Source organism: Mizuhopecten yessoensis, unplaced genomic scaffold, assembly GCF_002113885.1.
Source record: "Mizuhopecten yessoensis strain PY_sf001 unplaced genomic scaffold, ASM211388v2 scaffold8233, whole genome shotgun sequence".
In the NCBI taxonomy this organism is placed as follows: domain Eukaryota; kingdom Metazoa; phylum Mollusca; class Bivalvia; order Pectinida; family Pectinidae; genus Mizuhopecten; species Mizuhopecten yessoensis.
The window spans coordinates 52,322-66,452 of NW_018407445.1; the positions used below are offsets into that span (position 1 = coordinate 52,322).

A 14,131-nucleotide genomic window follows, 5' to 3' on the forward strand; every position below is an offset into this window, starting at 1 on the left:
AAAAGATTCTTCAGATAAAAGGAACTTCGTAGGTTTTGGAGCGGATTTTGGAATTGTCTTTTGGGCAATAGAAGTGAGTGTTTCAGTAAAAGTTTTGATAGGGTCGTCGAGGTTAGTAAAATTGTCTATGGTTAGTTTTTCAATGCACATGTGTTGGAATTGGGCCCAATCTGCTTTGCGCATATTCCATCGAGGTAGAGGATCATCAAGAGGAGTCCCAATATTCTTCAGAAAAATTGGGAAGTGGTCACTCCCACAAAGATCATCATTTACCCTCCAGTCATAGTCAAGTAAAATGGATGGATGGCATAAGGATAGATCAATGTGGGTACGAGAGCCTGTAGCAGGGTGTAAATAAGTAGGGGTACAATTTGTATTGTTGTTAAAAAGGCACAAGTTGTTTTTATCTATAAATTCCTCAATACGTCTTCCTCTCTCGTCTGTGTTGGGAGAACCCCACAGGCTATTATGACCATTAAAATCACCAAGGATTATGAATGGTGTTGGGAGCTGGGAGACAAGATTATTGAGTTGCTCACAAGTGNCCGATCCACTCCCCAATCAGTATGAGAAAGGACTCGTATAATGTTTAACGCCTTGGAACACTTATCCTTCAGATACTTTATATGTGGTATGAAAGAGAGTGTGTGCTTTTCTCTCCAGCTGTTTCTTTTGTCAATTTNTAGGAACAAATGTGAGTGAGCGAGATCGCTGCGACCGCATCTATGCCCTAGATGGGCCAACCTTTGTAGGGTTTTCTCCTGAAGAGGAAGGTGTTTTTGATGGTGCTGCTGGTTTTGATGGTGCTGCTGGTTTTGATGAAGATGCTGTTTTTGAGGGTGATGCTGCTTTTGACAGGTTGTTTGGGTTGGTTGATTTGATTGGTTTGGTTGGTTTGGTTGATTCGAATGGTTTGGTTAAAGTCGTGAAACGGGATGGGTCCCCCATGAGGATTTTCAAGTTCTGTTGCCCAGCCATGTCTGGGACTTGTGAGCCCCAGGCAGGTATGTCATCAGAAACTTGAACCGAAGCATCCTTGACCGTGACATTGTCAACCGGCGCCTTGCCTCGAGTCACTTGTGCGTAAGAGGGTGTAGCAATGTCTGCATTCCCGACTATCCTCCTGGCCTCGGGGAAAGAGACACCTCGGGTATATTTAACCCGTAATATCTCCCTCTCCTGGCTCCAGGTAGGGCAGTCGCGAGAAGAGGCAGCGTGCTTCCCCTCACAGTTGACACAGCGCAGGTTGGCGATGTCACAGTCATTTTGTTCGGTGTGACCCTCACGGCCGCAATACTGGCAGATCGCTTTTCGTCTACATAGCTTTTCGTGATGACCGTACTTCTGACAGTTTCGGCATCGCAATGGATTTGGGATGTAGACGGAAACGTTGTACCTCTGGTATCCGATTGTTAGTATTTGGGGTAGTGTTGGCGTTGAAAAAGTGATGATGAAGGTGTTTGTTTTGATTGTATCATTGNCCAATATTACCACAATCTGAAGTCTGTCTCAAGCTGATGTTGAACTTAAGTCTCCATGTTATGTCTATAGGAGATTTGAGTTTGAGCTAAAATCTCTACATTAAGTATGTGAGAAAATATGTTTGAGTTTAAGCTTCTTTGTGAAGTCTACAGGAGAACAAGAACAATTGACCGTTTTTATCTCAAGTTGTCTACCCTTATCTCCCACATGTTGGGGAGGTCTGTCATTATTACTTACAGTTCTATTTATCCTCTGTTTTAATGTTATACATACCAGTATTTGTTTCCTTTTCTGGCTTCCAGGACGGTTCTGTGAAGACGTAAAATGACCAATGGACAGGTCATCACATCTCTTCCTATTAACTTGGCCATTTGTGAAGTTTGCTGGAAGAATGTAATATCAAACTGTATAATTAGGTATATTATTATTTTGCAGTGCATTCTGTCTTAATCGGACACTGCTGGTACCATAAAATTTGGCCAGTTTGTAAAGATTTCTGAATTGTTGAACATTTAAGATAAATTTGAAATGGACAGAATCCAGTGTAAACAGAACCTTCATAAAGTTCTGCACCTATGTCAAAATCACATCTAATTAATAATCAGTATAAAGACATAATTGTATAGTAAACCACTGAAATGTTTTGCTTTCTTTACATAGGTATCAACTTGCAGTGGTCACTTGGTAAATAACACATAAAACGAAACTGACACACATTTCTGTTCCATAACATCTGCAACATCAAAGGTAAAAAAAAAACAGACTGGACAGGGATTCAGTTTTAATAGTGTGTCTGACAAGTCGATGAAGTACCCCCGATTGGAGGCATTGAAATTCAGGTGTCTCACTATCCATTTATAGACCATGTACATCCCTTCAAGTCTAGGACTGTCTGTAAGTCTTCATCTCCTCTCCGACAGAAACACTCTTTTAAATATTACTATTATTTTCATTTTCCCCCCATTACAAATTTAGGCACAGGTTTTCCTCACAATTTCCCTCCTTCATAATTCACGTCTTCAACCGACAGCAAGTGTCGCCAGACAAATTCTTTAAAAATACATAATAAAGTAAGCGATATCAGAAGATATCACTATTATCAAATACACCTGCAAGCTGTATACCAAATCTTAAATTGATATTTGAACATTTGACCCTGTTATGATGAATGGAATTTGTCAGACCTGCGTATTGACCTGTAATTTAGTGTAAAGTTAACAAAGCCTCACCGGACAAAATCTTTAAAGATACTGACAAAAGTAACAACTTACAACATCAGAGTTAAGATATGTAATTTATATGACTATAACACACCTATAAAACAAGTTTCAGATGATGATGAACTGAATTTTTACAATGGGTGACATGGCACACGTGTGTTTGGACTCGATTGATCAAGAACTTTTAGAAGCGTCTTCAAGACTATAAATTTTATGATCAATGTAAAGGTATAAAGATTTGCTGTGTGTCACATAAGTGTATACATATTTAAAGGAACACGGTCTTTTTATTTCTTTTATTTTCATTTTCCTCATCAAAATAAATAATTTTTTGAACTGAATTCATTGTAGAACTCTCAGTCTCACTATTGAAAAGAACTTGTTAACCACTTGTTAATACACCTAATTTTAATGGTTACTGTTGTAATAAAGATACATGCATATTTAAAACCTGTCACATAATTTAAGTCTGGCAAAGCGCTGCACAACACTGAGAAATGATCAGCTTTTGTATAGAACAGTAGAAGATGTAGGTGTAGAGTAGCCCGAGTTTTCTCTGGCCCTGACACCAGACTTTATACATTTTGACAGATAGATGTCTGGTGTCAAAATGTCCAAAGTCTGCTGTCAGGGCCAGAGGAAACTCACCATCAAATAATGTATACATGTTCATGTGGCTATACAAATATAAATATTGTATTAGGAATATTATAGTCGTTTGCCGGGGACCAGGAAGCTCAAGTGGTAGAGCGTCTGTCTACATTTCGAGGGGTTCCAGGGTTCGTATGATGTATCCCGATCTTCGTGCAATATTTTCCTCTCCTGTTTCAATATATTTTATCAAAATTGTCAGATTTCAGAATAAATCTGTCAAGAATCCGGACTTTACATTACTCACAAAAGTAACATTACCTATCAAAATCGATTTCCTTTTGCTTGGAACCTCTAATGTCACATCCGTCATAGTCACTCAATAAAAGGTAACTTTTCTGTCAGAAATACGCCTTGGAACACGTGCGTGAACTCCCGGAAGTTATTGTATAGTTAATAATTCTAAAGTAGGGGATGGTTTATTTATCCGGAAATGAAAGTCATAAAGGATGCATGCATCTATGATTGTTTATTTCCTGCAACATTTTTTCAGGTTTCTTGATTTTTTTAACAAAGATTTCAGTGCAAAAAAGTTCCCTTAGTATTTTTTCACACTTCCCAGCGGTACAGTTAGGTAACACTGTTTAGCAATAAAACCCGGAATTGTGCACATGCGTCCGAATTTAATTTTAATAAATACCTCACATCGTTCGGAAAGGATTCTAGATCTTATGAAACTCTAGAAAACATCGAAGGTAAAGGAAAATGGCAACGGTAAGACAATTTTGGGAGAAATTTTAACGATTTACAGGAATCACCTTATGCATGTGCTTATTTATGCTATAGAAACAGTAGATTAAGTGAAACATGAACAATTTTAAACCATTCTTGAAATTCTAAAACGGTGAAACTTGTTCAGTAGTTCATTATTCGTTTCTGATAACCGGTTAGTGTTGATAAAAGCACATGAGCCTGAAGGGGCTGAAGTTTACAAAAAAACACCTATTTTTTAAGCACATTATAGTTTTTTTTTGTATTACTGTTATTATTCATTATTGACAGAACCTCAGGCTCCTGTGATATAAGGTTGAACAATGTTGAATATTGGCAGTAAGCCTATGTGTAGGTGATCATGACCATTCCAGTATCAGTCCGTCAGTCATAGTCTTTTTTTATAGTCATTCCATCATGATCGAATTATTTTGTATTTGTTTACTCTACCGTTTCGTCTTGTGATTCTATTCTTTACTAAACCGTTTCGTCTCGTGATGTTTCATCAAGGTCTAATTTAGCTCTCAACGGTTTACCATTTACATTTGTATATGGTCTAGGTCCGAAAATATTTGACTGGATTTCTTTCTTGCATTTGTTCATTGCTACATTATCTAAATGCACTGCAAAGGAAGTTATCTTCTAGTCATTGCTGTCACAAAGTAAAAATGTGATATCTGGATAGGTTACTGAAAATTGATTATCCAATACAGACTGATGCATGTCAATTTTGTTTTCTTAAAGGATTTCCAGACAAAAGTTGAACAAGCAAGCGAAGCAGGGGAAGTTTTCTCAAAGTTGTTTTATGAAAGCTTTGATAAGAAGCGACATGTAAGTATGATACATACACACCTTAATATTAATTAGTTGATGGATGTTTTGATTTGGACCGAGTCAACACAGGTATTTTTATCAAGGGCTGTACCACATGTCTCAAGTTACCTCTCGATGTGTGACTTTTTAAGGTAGACATCTAGTGTGGTTGGACGGAATGAGCCAGAGAAAACTTCAGCTACATTCTTCAATGCCTGGTTAAAATTCTCATAATTTACGAAAAACACACGTTGACTCATATGCACAGAATCTTGCAATATTTCATGAAAGTAAATGCGGTGATAAATTTCAACCCTGATTCTCAAGTTATTCTTTATGAAATTTTGCCAGACTGTATGACTATTTTAAATATATTATTTATTCTCTCTGGAAAAGCCCCCCTCCCACTTTTCTCCTGCTGTGAATCAGCTAATTTTCCAGCAATTCTTTTGACTGCAAGTACTTATAAATCACATTTAGATTAAACATTGTAGCAACATTTCAAAATCATGATTGCATATTTGTTTGGCAATATGGTAACTTTGTCCAAGCAACATATCAAAATAGATTTACCATTGTCTTGATATCATTTATCTTTGTGTGGGGCCATGATTTGAAGGGAACAGAGTCTTCAGAAACGTAACAGGTGTCTGACATTGATGATAATTGTACAATGCAGAATGTGTCTAAAAAGGCAACCTTGTCAAATGGTCTAAACAGGAGATCTACTTGTTAAAATTACAAACATTCCACAAACAAGCCACAAAGTCAATGGTAGTAATTTGAGCATGGGGCTTCTATTTAGACAGTAATCTGAAGTACATATATATACATAAAAGTTTCTTCAAAATGATTGAAAACGTCTAATTGCAAAATCCTAATTATATCATGAAAGTGTAATTTCATAGGTTAAATTCATTTGTGTATATTCTAAGACGGTCTCCTCCTTTTGACAGGGTTTCCATGGAGACGTTTAACTGTTGCTATGGTGCTTGACAACTGTAAACTGAGTCAACACAATGTTATGTGCAGTACATCTGATGGTGTGAGATGAACCTTAACTTTCAAATGCAGTTAGAAGGAAAAACTGTAAAACTTTCTTAATTGGTAATTTCTGTGAAAAGCTATCTTTTACTGAAATTTGAATTTTTAAAAAAATGGCAGAAAACAGACATGTTCCCGTGGAAGATGGAGAGATTTCTAGTAAGTGTCCTTACACTGGCATTGGCCTGGAGGACACAAACGACTCTGGCAGCTTTGATATAAAAAACCACATCCTCCAAATGACTATGACAATGAATGTGAAGTCTCCAGACACGCGAGAGTACTACCAGGCTGTCCTGGAGAAAGACATTGATGTGATTGAGTCTTTGTTAGAGCAGAAAAAGGTGGATGTGAATCACATCTTCATAGGGACAGGGATGTCTATCCAGCCCTGGCACCTAGGCTGTCGAGCCATACACATCCTGTCTGAGCAACACAAGGAGGAAAAGTCCAAGAGTATTGCAATTCTGCAGCTTCTGTTGAAGTACAGAGCAGATGTGATGCAGAGAAACAAGCTTGGAGATCTGGCCATACATTTGGCTTGTAAGTCTGGTAACTACCATGCTGTCAGACTTTTCCTGGAATACAATTCGGATTGTAAAGACATCAAGAACAACCATGGCATAACTCCCCTGATCAAGGTTCTGTTCCATTTCCGCCACCAGTACAAGAAAAGTTATGTAAAGGTAGTCAACCTGCTGGTCAATGCTGGCTGTGATGTCAATCTGAGTCCCGACTCAGGAATCAGTCCACTGCATGTTTCAGTGATAAAGGATAAAGATCTTACAGAGATTCTTGTGAAAGCTGGAGCCAATGTGAATGCCATATGTAAAGAAGGCAACAGCCCTTTACTGCGTGTCATGTGTCAGAATCAGATACGCCATGACACTGTTGAGACATTATTGAAGGCTGGAGCTGACACTAAGGTTTCCACATCACCTGGGCGCACTCCACTTCACATTGCTGTATCAAAAAGTGACGACCTGAGTGTACAGCACCTGTTAAAGTATGGAGCTGACCCCAACGCAATGGACATGTACCACACCACCCCACTATGGCTCGCTGTCACTGAACACAACATGAAAATTCTCCCCATGCTGGTTGCAAATGGTGGTGACATGAACCTGCGTACAGAATCCAAACTGTCGCTTCTCACTGTGGCAGTCTCCAATAGTGACACAGAAATGACCCGTTTACTGCTGAAGCTAGGTGCTAAGGTGACCCTTGACCTCATCCTCCGCGAGAATCCACTGTTCCACGCAGTCAAAAATTGTTCACTGCCATTGGTCAAGATTTTACTTCAGGAGAACTGCCCAATGGACTACCCACCATACTGCAGCCCTTTGGTGACTGCCCAGATGGTCAAGGATCTAGACACCCTAAGTGTCATGGTGAAAGCTGGAGCAAAGTTTAACTTTCACAACCTTCTCAGCATTGGTAAGGCATTGGATGAGGCTAAGTTTGGGGAACTGTTCACCAGCCATGTACAGAATGTGCCGTCATTACGCCATGTGTCGTGTGTAAGGATCCGTAAAATACTAGGACTCGATATAAAATACAAAGTGCAAGAACTAGTGAGAGAAAATCATTTACCTCAAAGCCTAGTACCTCACTTACTGTTGAGTACCACTCTCCAACTCTAAGTCACTTGTTACCATTCTTATTGAAATTTTATAGTTACTCATACATAACATATATAAACTTGTTTATGAAGCTCAATTATAAATGTATTTCAAAACATGTAAGGAATCAATTCTTAATCAAATATATATACTGTCACATTTATTCTTCATTATAACAGGAAAAGGGTATGATTTTACATTTGTACAAGTAGTAAGCTTTTTCGCTTACATTAGTCATTTTAAGTTTATAATGTCATTTGCATTGCATTTAGTGACTGTTGTGAGTATTGAAATGTTTTGTCTGTAGGCTGGAAGGAGGGGAATATTTAACTACCTTGTATTCTGTGAAAATATATAGTCATTTATAATTACAGAATATAAAGCTAACATTCAGTTTATTTTAAATTCACTTGTCTTTTCAATAGCTGTGAGAACTAATTGATTGTTATTATATTATGAATTTTAATTGATTTTGTCGTTTTGATTTTATGTCAAACCAAACAGATGATGGTGAAAATATCAGAGGTCTCTTTTACCTACACAGAGTTCATGTATGAACGTATTAAATCGTTTTTTAAAAACAGTATAAATTATGAATTATGAACTAGATATTTCGCCTTCAGTACATCAGTTTTATTGATACTTATGAAATGTTAAATAAATTAGATTTATATACATTGTACCGGTTATTTTTAGTTACAGTAGATTATTAAAACCTTTTACCAATATTTGTTGAGTTATAGACTATTACAATGTATGACTTTAGCAGCAGTTATTACATCAACTATGATAAAATGTATAAATACAATCAGTCACCGTATGGAGGTGACATTGTACTGTACTTGCCAAGTCACCTGTATTTGCCCAGGTCAGCCAGCAAATGACCACTATGACCCGCACAGATTGTAGCACACTTAACTCTTATGAATTAATGTACTGCTTACAATGTATCTGAAATTTTAAAGTGTTTCAGAAACACCTTTTGGAAGCTAAGATACACTCAGAAAAGACATACTAGTATACTTAATTTATTGAAATGCAATTTAAAGTAGTTTTAATGCCATTATATCGTATTTTGATGACTTTGAAAAATTTGCATTCTAATATGACAAGCAATTTTCAGGCTTGTCGTGCATTTTGACCATCTATGCCTCATTTCATTGTTGAGAACTTGGCAGTACGTGTACACATAACTGCCTATTGTCTTGCCAGGGATATATCAGCTTCAGATTTTGTCAAGATGTATTTTACACATCTCATGGTTTATGTTTATCAGTAGTAGTGTTGTTCACGAACTTGTTGTTCATACAATAGATTTTTTAAGATTTTTGAGGAATTATATGTAATTAACGTAAGACAGTACATGAAAGTGCATCCTTGGTCGTCCAGGGGTTGCGCTCACTATAACTAGTACGCTAAGTGAGCATAACCCCTGGCCATGGAGTATTGATGATGAAAGTGTGACTGAGTGGATTAATCTGACGAAAGGTTGTAATGGTGCTTCTCAAGCTTGTGATATTTTAGATATGTAAGAAGAAGCTGGTACTGACGTCTTGGATCGCCTCCCATTTCCTTGACATGTGAAAGTAATATCCAAATGTCAACAGTGTTATATTTTATTACACAATGCATGCACATTCTGTTGTAATATGTGTCATGTTCGTTATCAATATCAGGATACAACTGATACAGAAGACTTAGCCTGTTGCTCAATCCTATTCATATATACCATCATGAATAAAATTAGTTGAATTGAAATTCTTAAATCCATTTTTGGGGAACTTCTGTGTCTTGGAAAAGCATCCATTTCCAATATGTAACAAACTGAATAATAATTTTATATGCAACAGCCAATATGGTCTTTTGTAAAGACATGACATTACAGGTTTAGTAATACATTTTACCAACACAGCTATGAGCTTCCACTGTGTTAAGTACATGTGCTAATGTGGCTGTTAATAGCTTTGAATTAAGGGAGGAGGGGGGAGATATATATATGCATTAGTACAGGGTTGAAATGAAAATTTGAAACTTGTTATTGCACTCATATTGGTCTGTTTTTGGAGACTGATTTGTTCCGTAATTGCATGATAAAAATGTTCACATTCCTGTAGAATTAGTGGCTTGTGAATTCAAGACATCATGAATTTGATCATACCTTTGTATATGTGATGCTCCTATGAATATAGCACTGTTACAATTTAGATAGTCTTGGTCAGATGTGCACGTCATCATAATGTAAGTTTCCAAATGAAAATATAAAACCTGTTCATTCAGTAATTTTTAATTTAAAATTGTATAATTACCAAAGAAGGGAGTCCCTAAATGAAAACCACTGCCCAGTGTGGTAAAAAGTATCTCTCTGGGCCTCTTTTAATACAATCATTCGATCAGTCCATTTCCGAATCCAAGGGTTCTGCTCTAATTATCATAGATTATTTAAGATATCAACTCTAAATTTTCTTGTGACAATCAAAATCCCTGCAAGTGCCACCTTGTAGATGATATAAGTTGACTAGGCTGGAAGCTGTTGCAGAATCCTGTGATCTAGGAGTAAAGTAAAAGTGAATATTTGGCAACACAGTGGTAGAATTGAATGACTTTGATCTCAGAGAAGTAGTTCTTATATAATCTTCAAAGTACCAATGTCTATTAAACTTGCAATGGATTAGTTTATGATGTCTGCAACCAAACAAATCCCTAACCATGAGCCTTTCATTTTGTAATGCTGTCAATGAACTGTTTTTAGAGGGCAATCACTGGCTATATATATATATGATTGTGAGAAAATTGTATTAAGAGGTCATTCTTTTATCAGTTGGCATAATATTGCCTGTACTTGTCATATGAAAGCAGTTCATTACAGTATGGGTATGCTATTTGGTGGATTTTGTAATTTGTTATATGGTTATGCCTATTTTGCAATATATCTGTGATATTATTGATTTGTTTTTAGACTGTGCAAATTGAAAGTAGCCTTTTAGACATTAAATGACCCAAATTTATGAAATTCAACATGTCAGCTATGCCAGCCATTTCACATGTGCAATGAATTAGCTTTCTATCCACAATTTTAATTTCAAAGTTCTATCTGAGTTTATCAGGAAAGGTCAATGATCTATAGTAACCAGGTATTAGTTTTGTTGTCTAAATTACCACATTCCAAGATGGCTGACATAGGATCCAAATTTATAAACATTAGTTTTTCCTCAGGATCTGTTTGTGTTTAGCGAATACTTTGTAGAAATAGACTGGAATCATAGCCAACCAAATGTTGTTACATTATTTTTACAGGTTAATACATGCACCAAGTTTAATATTGAGGCCATCGTAAAAGAAGTTACACAAAAAATTTTCTGTCGACAATTAACATTTCAAACTTCCCAAATTGTACTACTGGGTACCTACAGTACACGTAGGTAGTCGGATCTTCTTTTTTTTGTGTTTTATCCATTTATATGCTCAATTACCTCTTCGGAGGAGCTGATAGAGCTTAACAAATTTATTAATGAAGCATCCATGGGACTGAGGAATCAAATGTATAAAAGAGCGTGATGGGCTGGGCCTACTCAAGAGAAGTTTCAGGATCACTGTTCCACTACAAAAACGGTTGCTCAGTATTGGAAACTGTTTATATTAGAGCATGACTAAATCTTTGATAAATCATTTCTGAAAAGAAAACCATACTTTGCCTAATATAATCAACAAGTGTTCTGAGAGTAGATATCCAGCGGGTCTAGACCGGGATTTGAACGCTGAACTCCAGACCATTGCTCTAACCTATTGAGATACCTGGTCAACAGAACTGTCCTGGCCCAACTGTACATGTGCTACAGTTATATCTAAATAGAAATGAGGTAACTGTTTATAGAGACAACCACAGTACAGTGGAACAGGGATCCTTGAGGTTGGCAATGTGTTTCAAAATCTGAATGCAGACTTTTAGTTGTTTTTTCGGTCTAATTAAAAATGGCACCAGTCAGGTGACCTTTAACGCCAATAGGCCTCTTTACTTGTTATGCTATGTAAATGTCTTATTTACCTGGAGGTTGTGAAGTGTTGTTATTTAGTAATTAGTGCAAATGTATTGTTTATGATTCATGAGTGATTTACTTGAATTGTCAGCTCTAGGGCAAATAATTTTACATGTACGTAGAATGTTTTACTTTGAACTCTCCTGTATTATAAGTAAACAACATTGCTACACCTTTGAAATTGTTGTTGTGCTTAATTTTATGTAACTTGCTCAAAGTTACGGATGACAAAATTTTGTATACATTCACCACGAGGGCCATTATCTTACCTTTGCCTTTATGACCAGGGTGTCAACAATTTTGGTTATCTACTATAAGTAACTATATATATAATTCATATAGATAATGTACATTCATACATTCATAGATGGACAATCTTTGACTTCACACAAAGGTGTACCGTTACTATACATCTGATGATCTAATGCATTTAAAGCGTTAGTAAAAAATGTAATGCCCTCTTTTAAAATGTAATGCCCTCTTTTATCATTTTTATATGATTTACTTGCATTTAATCAAGTATGACATAGTAGAAATATCGGTAATACTGCACTGCTGAAAATAGCATCAACTCTGGCCTACATGATTGCTTTGTTCTATGTTGGCTGTGTTTTGTCAGTAAAGCATTAATTACACAAGTGAATTCAAACAAATTTGTGATCATGATTTCAAGTGTTATCAACTATTGGTTAAAAAAACTAACAATCTTTCAATAAAATTATTTTCAAAAACTTTCCATATGTTTTGTTTATTACTATTTTAACTAGCGTAATATATACTTTACCAAAGGTGGGGGTCGGGTATGTCTATGCCAGGCTCGGCTCACTTCATTTTTATTTCTTAAGCAACTTTTAAACTCAGAGACCAGAAGTCATGTGAAGGGCTGTTCACTGAAATACCTTGACCTACTTTCGAGGTCAAATGGATTAAGGTCATAGGAGTATATTGAAAAACGGAAATAGGAAATGCATCCCTAGTTGAAAATCCAATGTAGGGAGACAGTATCACAATTTCCGCATATTCTGATGTTTAATATTAAACTGATATAACTATTGCATGTTTATTATTGACAGAACAGTGTGTTATCTCAACATTAAAGTATTTCAAAGCAATCCAGGCATTAATATAGTTGTTTTTTATCAATGAGTCACATGTGTCCATTTTTCTGTACTTCAAGAACCGGCTACCTATTTCACTACTGTGAAGTTTTTCAAGAAAGATAACTCTTTACATGCAATTACTATATGTACATGGTTTTATTATAAAATGTCAATTTTTAAACGTTTATAGATAATTATTTTTACACAATTTCAGCATTTATTAAATTGATATACATTAATGCAATACTAATCTATGTCAGTATCATTTTTATTGACATTATTTTGCCTAAAACTGTGTCTTTCATTTTTTTTTTTTACAAAACTCACTCCTTTTTACATAAATTTTCATTTCAAATCCTTTAAATTCTGACAAACTATTTTTTTTTTGTGGCAGAAAATTTTCTTTACTTCAACGCAATATAACTACAAAATTGGAAGAAATTCTACTGAGAAATGGTGACACAATCCTACTACCTTTAATGAACTGTGATGCCGACAATAATAATACAGGTTGCAAGTATGTAGCTCTCTGGAATAAACTACATACCTTCAAGGTCACTGGGCTCAAAACTGGAATCATTATGTGATAACCCAACTACAGCTTACAGTACAGGTTTTCTTTGAACTTTATAAATTTGCAGCTAACTTGACAGAAGACTAAGTAGTCAAAATCTGTTTAATCTTTAGTTCAACTTAGTATTGTTATATTTCAGATGGATATTAAAAATGTAAATTTTTATCTACAAGGTTGTAGCAGTGATGCTATGACCTTAAATCCTGAACTTTATAGCTGATATTCAATTCATGATTGTGCTACTTAAATTCAATGTCTGTCTATATGACCTTGAATCTCCGAACTGGCAGCTGAAGTTCTGTTTGATCTTTAATCCATGACTATAAAATGATACTGTTTGACCCTACAGTTGATACAGAAGCTGTACCTGGACAGCGCCACACTGGTGTGGAATGGCACAGCTATCAATGGCCTCGACAAGATCCTCAAGTTCTTCGAGACACTGCCAACTTCAGAACACTCACTGGACTCATTAGACTGTCAGCCTCTCATAGGTAAATCTCACTTCCAGATATAATAGATTAACTGATATTAGAGTTCAGAAGCAAGTTTGGTAATAAAGCTTGAACACAGGTTTGGCATTTATAACACTTTAAAATCCTGGCATTTCTCTTCATTTGTTAGAAGTTATTTGCAGATCTGGTTTACTAGGTCTTTATCGTGCCCGTTTTCCTGGTGTGTCATCATGTTTTGATATCTGTCTTACCATATTGTCATTACAGATCAGGTTTCTGGAGGTCAGATGACGATTGCAATCAAGACCTTTGGGACGGTGAAATACCAGGGGAGCAAAACTAGAGCATTCCACCAAAATTTCATGTTAACCTCTCTGAATAATGTATGGAAAATAGTCAGTGACAGTTTTAGATTCCAGGAGTGA

The 14,131-nt window shown here is 36.1% G+C and overlaps 3 protein-coding genes across 3 annotated transcripts in view; 2 read left to right on the forward strand and 1 right to left on the reverse strand.

Annotated features, from left to right (window-relative positions):
* The window catches only part of LOC110455520 (DNA-directed RNA polymerase I subunit RPA49-like), a 17,967-nt gene extending 14,203 nt beyond the window's left edge, over positions 1–3,764 (reverse strand). Inside the window, exons 1-2 of the mRNA XM_021505700.1 lie at positions 3,615–3,764; positions 1,756–1,865 (exon numbers count right to left, since the gene is read on the reverse strand). Coding sequence (XP_021361375.1) covers positions 1,756–1,865; positions 3,615–3,666 — 162 coding nt within the window. The 5' untranslated portion in view covers positions 3,667–3,764. The remainder of the gene's footprint in view (positions 1–1,755; positions 1,866–3,614) is intronic.
* A 1,043-nt stretch (positions 3,765–4,807) lies between these two features.
* LOC110455495 (putative ankyrin repeat protein RF_0381) lies at positions 4,808–12,313 on the forward strand. Its single transcript, XM_021505665.1, has 2 exons — positions 4,808–4,895; positions 5,834–12,313. Exon 2 carries the CDS (start codon positions 6,035–6,037, stop codon positions 7,562–7,564), a length of 1,530 nt encoding a protein of 509 aa, XP_021361340.1. The 5' UTR covers positions 4,808–4,895; positions 5,834–6,034; the 3' UTR covers positions 7,565–12,313.
* LOC110455521 (NTF2-related export protein 2-like) lies at positions 10,711–14,131 on the forward strand. Its single transcript, XM_021505701.1, has 3 exons — positions 10,711–10,761; positions 13,601–13,745; positions 13,974–14,131. The coding sequence occupies exons 1-3, from the start codon at positions 10,711–10,713 to the stop codon at positions 14,129–14,131; spliced, it is 354 nt and encodes a 117-aa protein (XP_021361376.1).

Coding starts and splice junctions, on each gene's coding strand:
- LOC110455495 (XM_021505665.1), top strand. CDS start 6,035: ATGGCAGAAAACAGACATGTTCCCGTGGAAGATGGAGAGATTTCTAGT.
- LOC110455521 (XM_021505701.1), top strand. CDS start 10,711: ATGGCTGACATAGGATCCAAATTTATAAACATTAGTTTTTCCTCAGGA. Junction 10,762..13,600: donor TTAGTTTTTCCTCAGGATCT/GTTTGTGTTTAG, acceptor TTGACCCTACAG/TTGATACAGAAGCTGTACCT. Junction 13,746..13,973: donor AGACTGTCAGCCTCTCATAG/GTAAATCTCACT, acceptor TTGTCATTACAG/ATCAGGTTTCTGGAGGTCAG.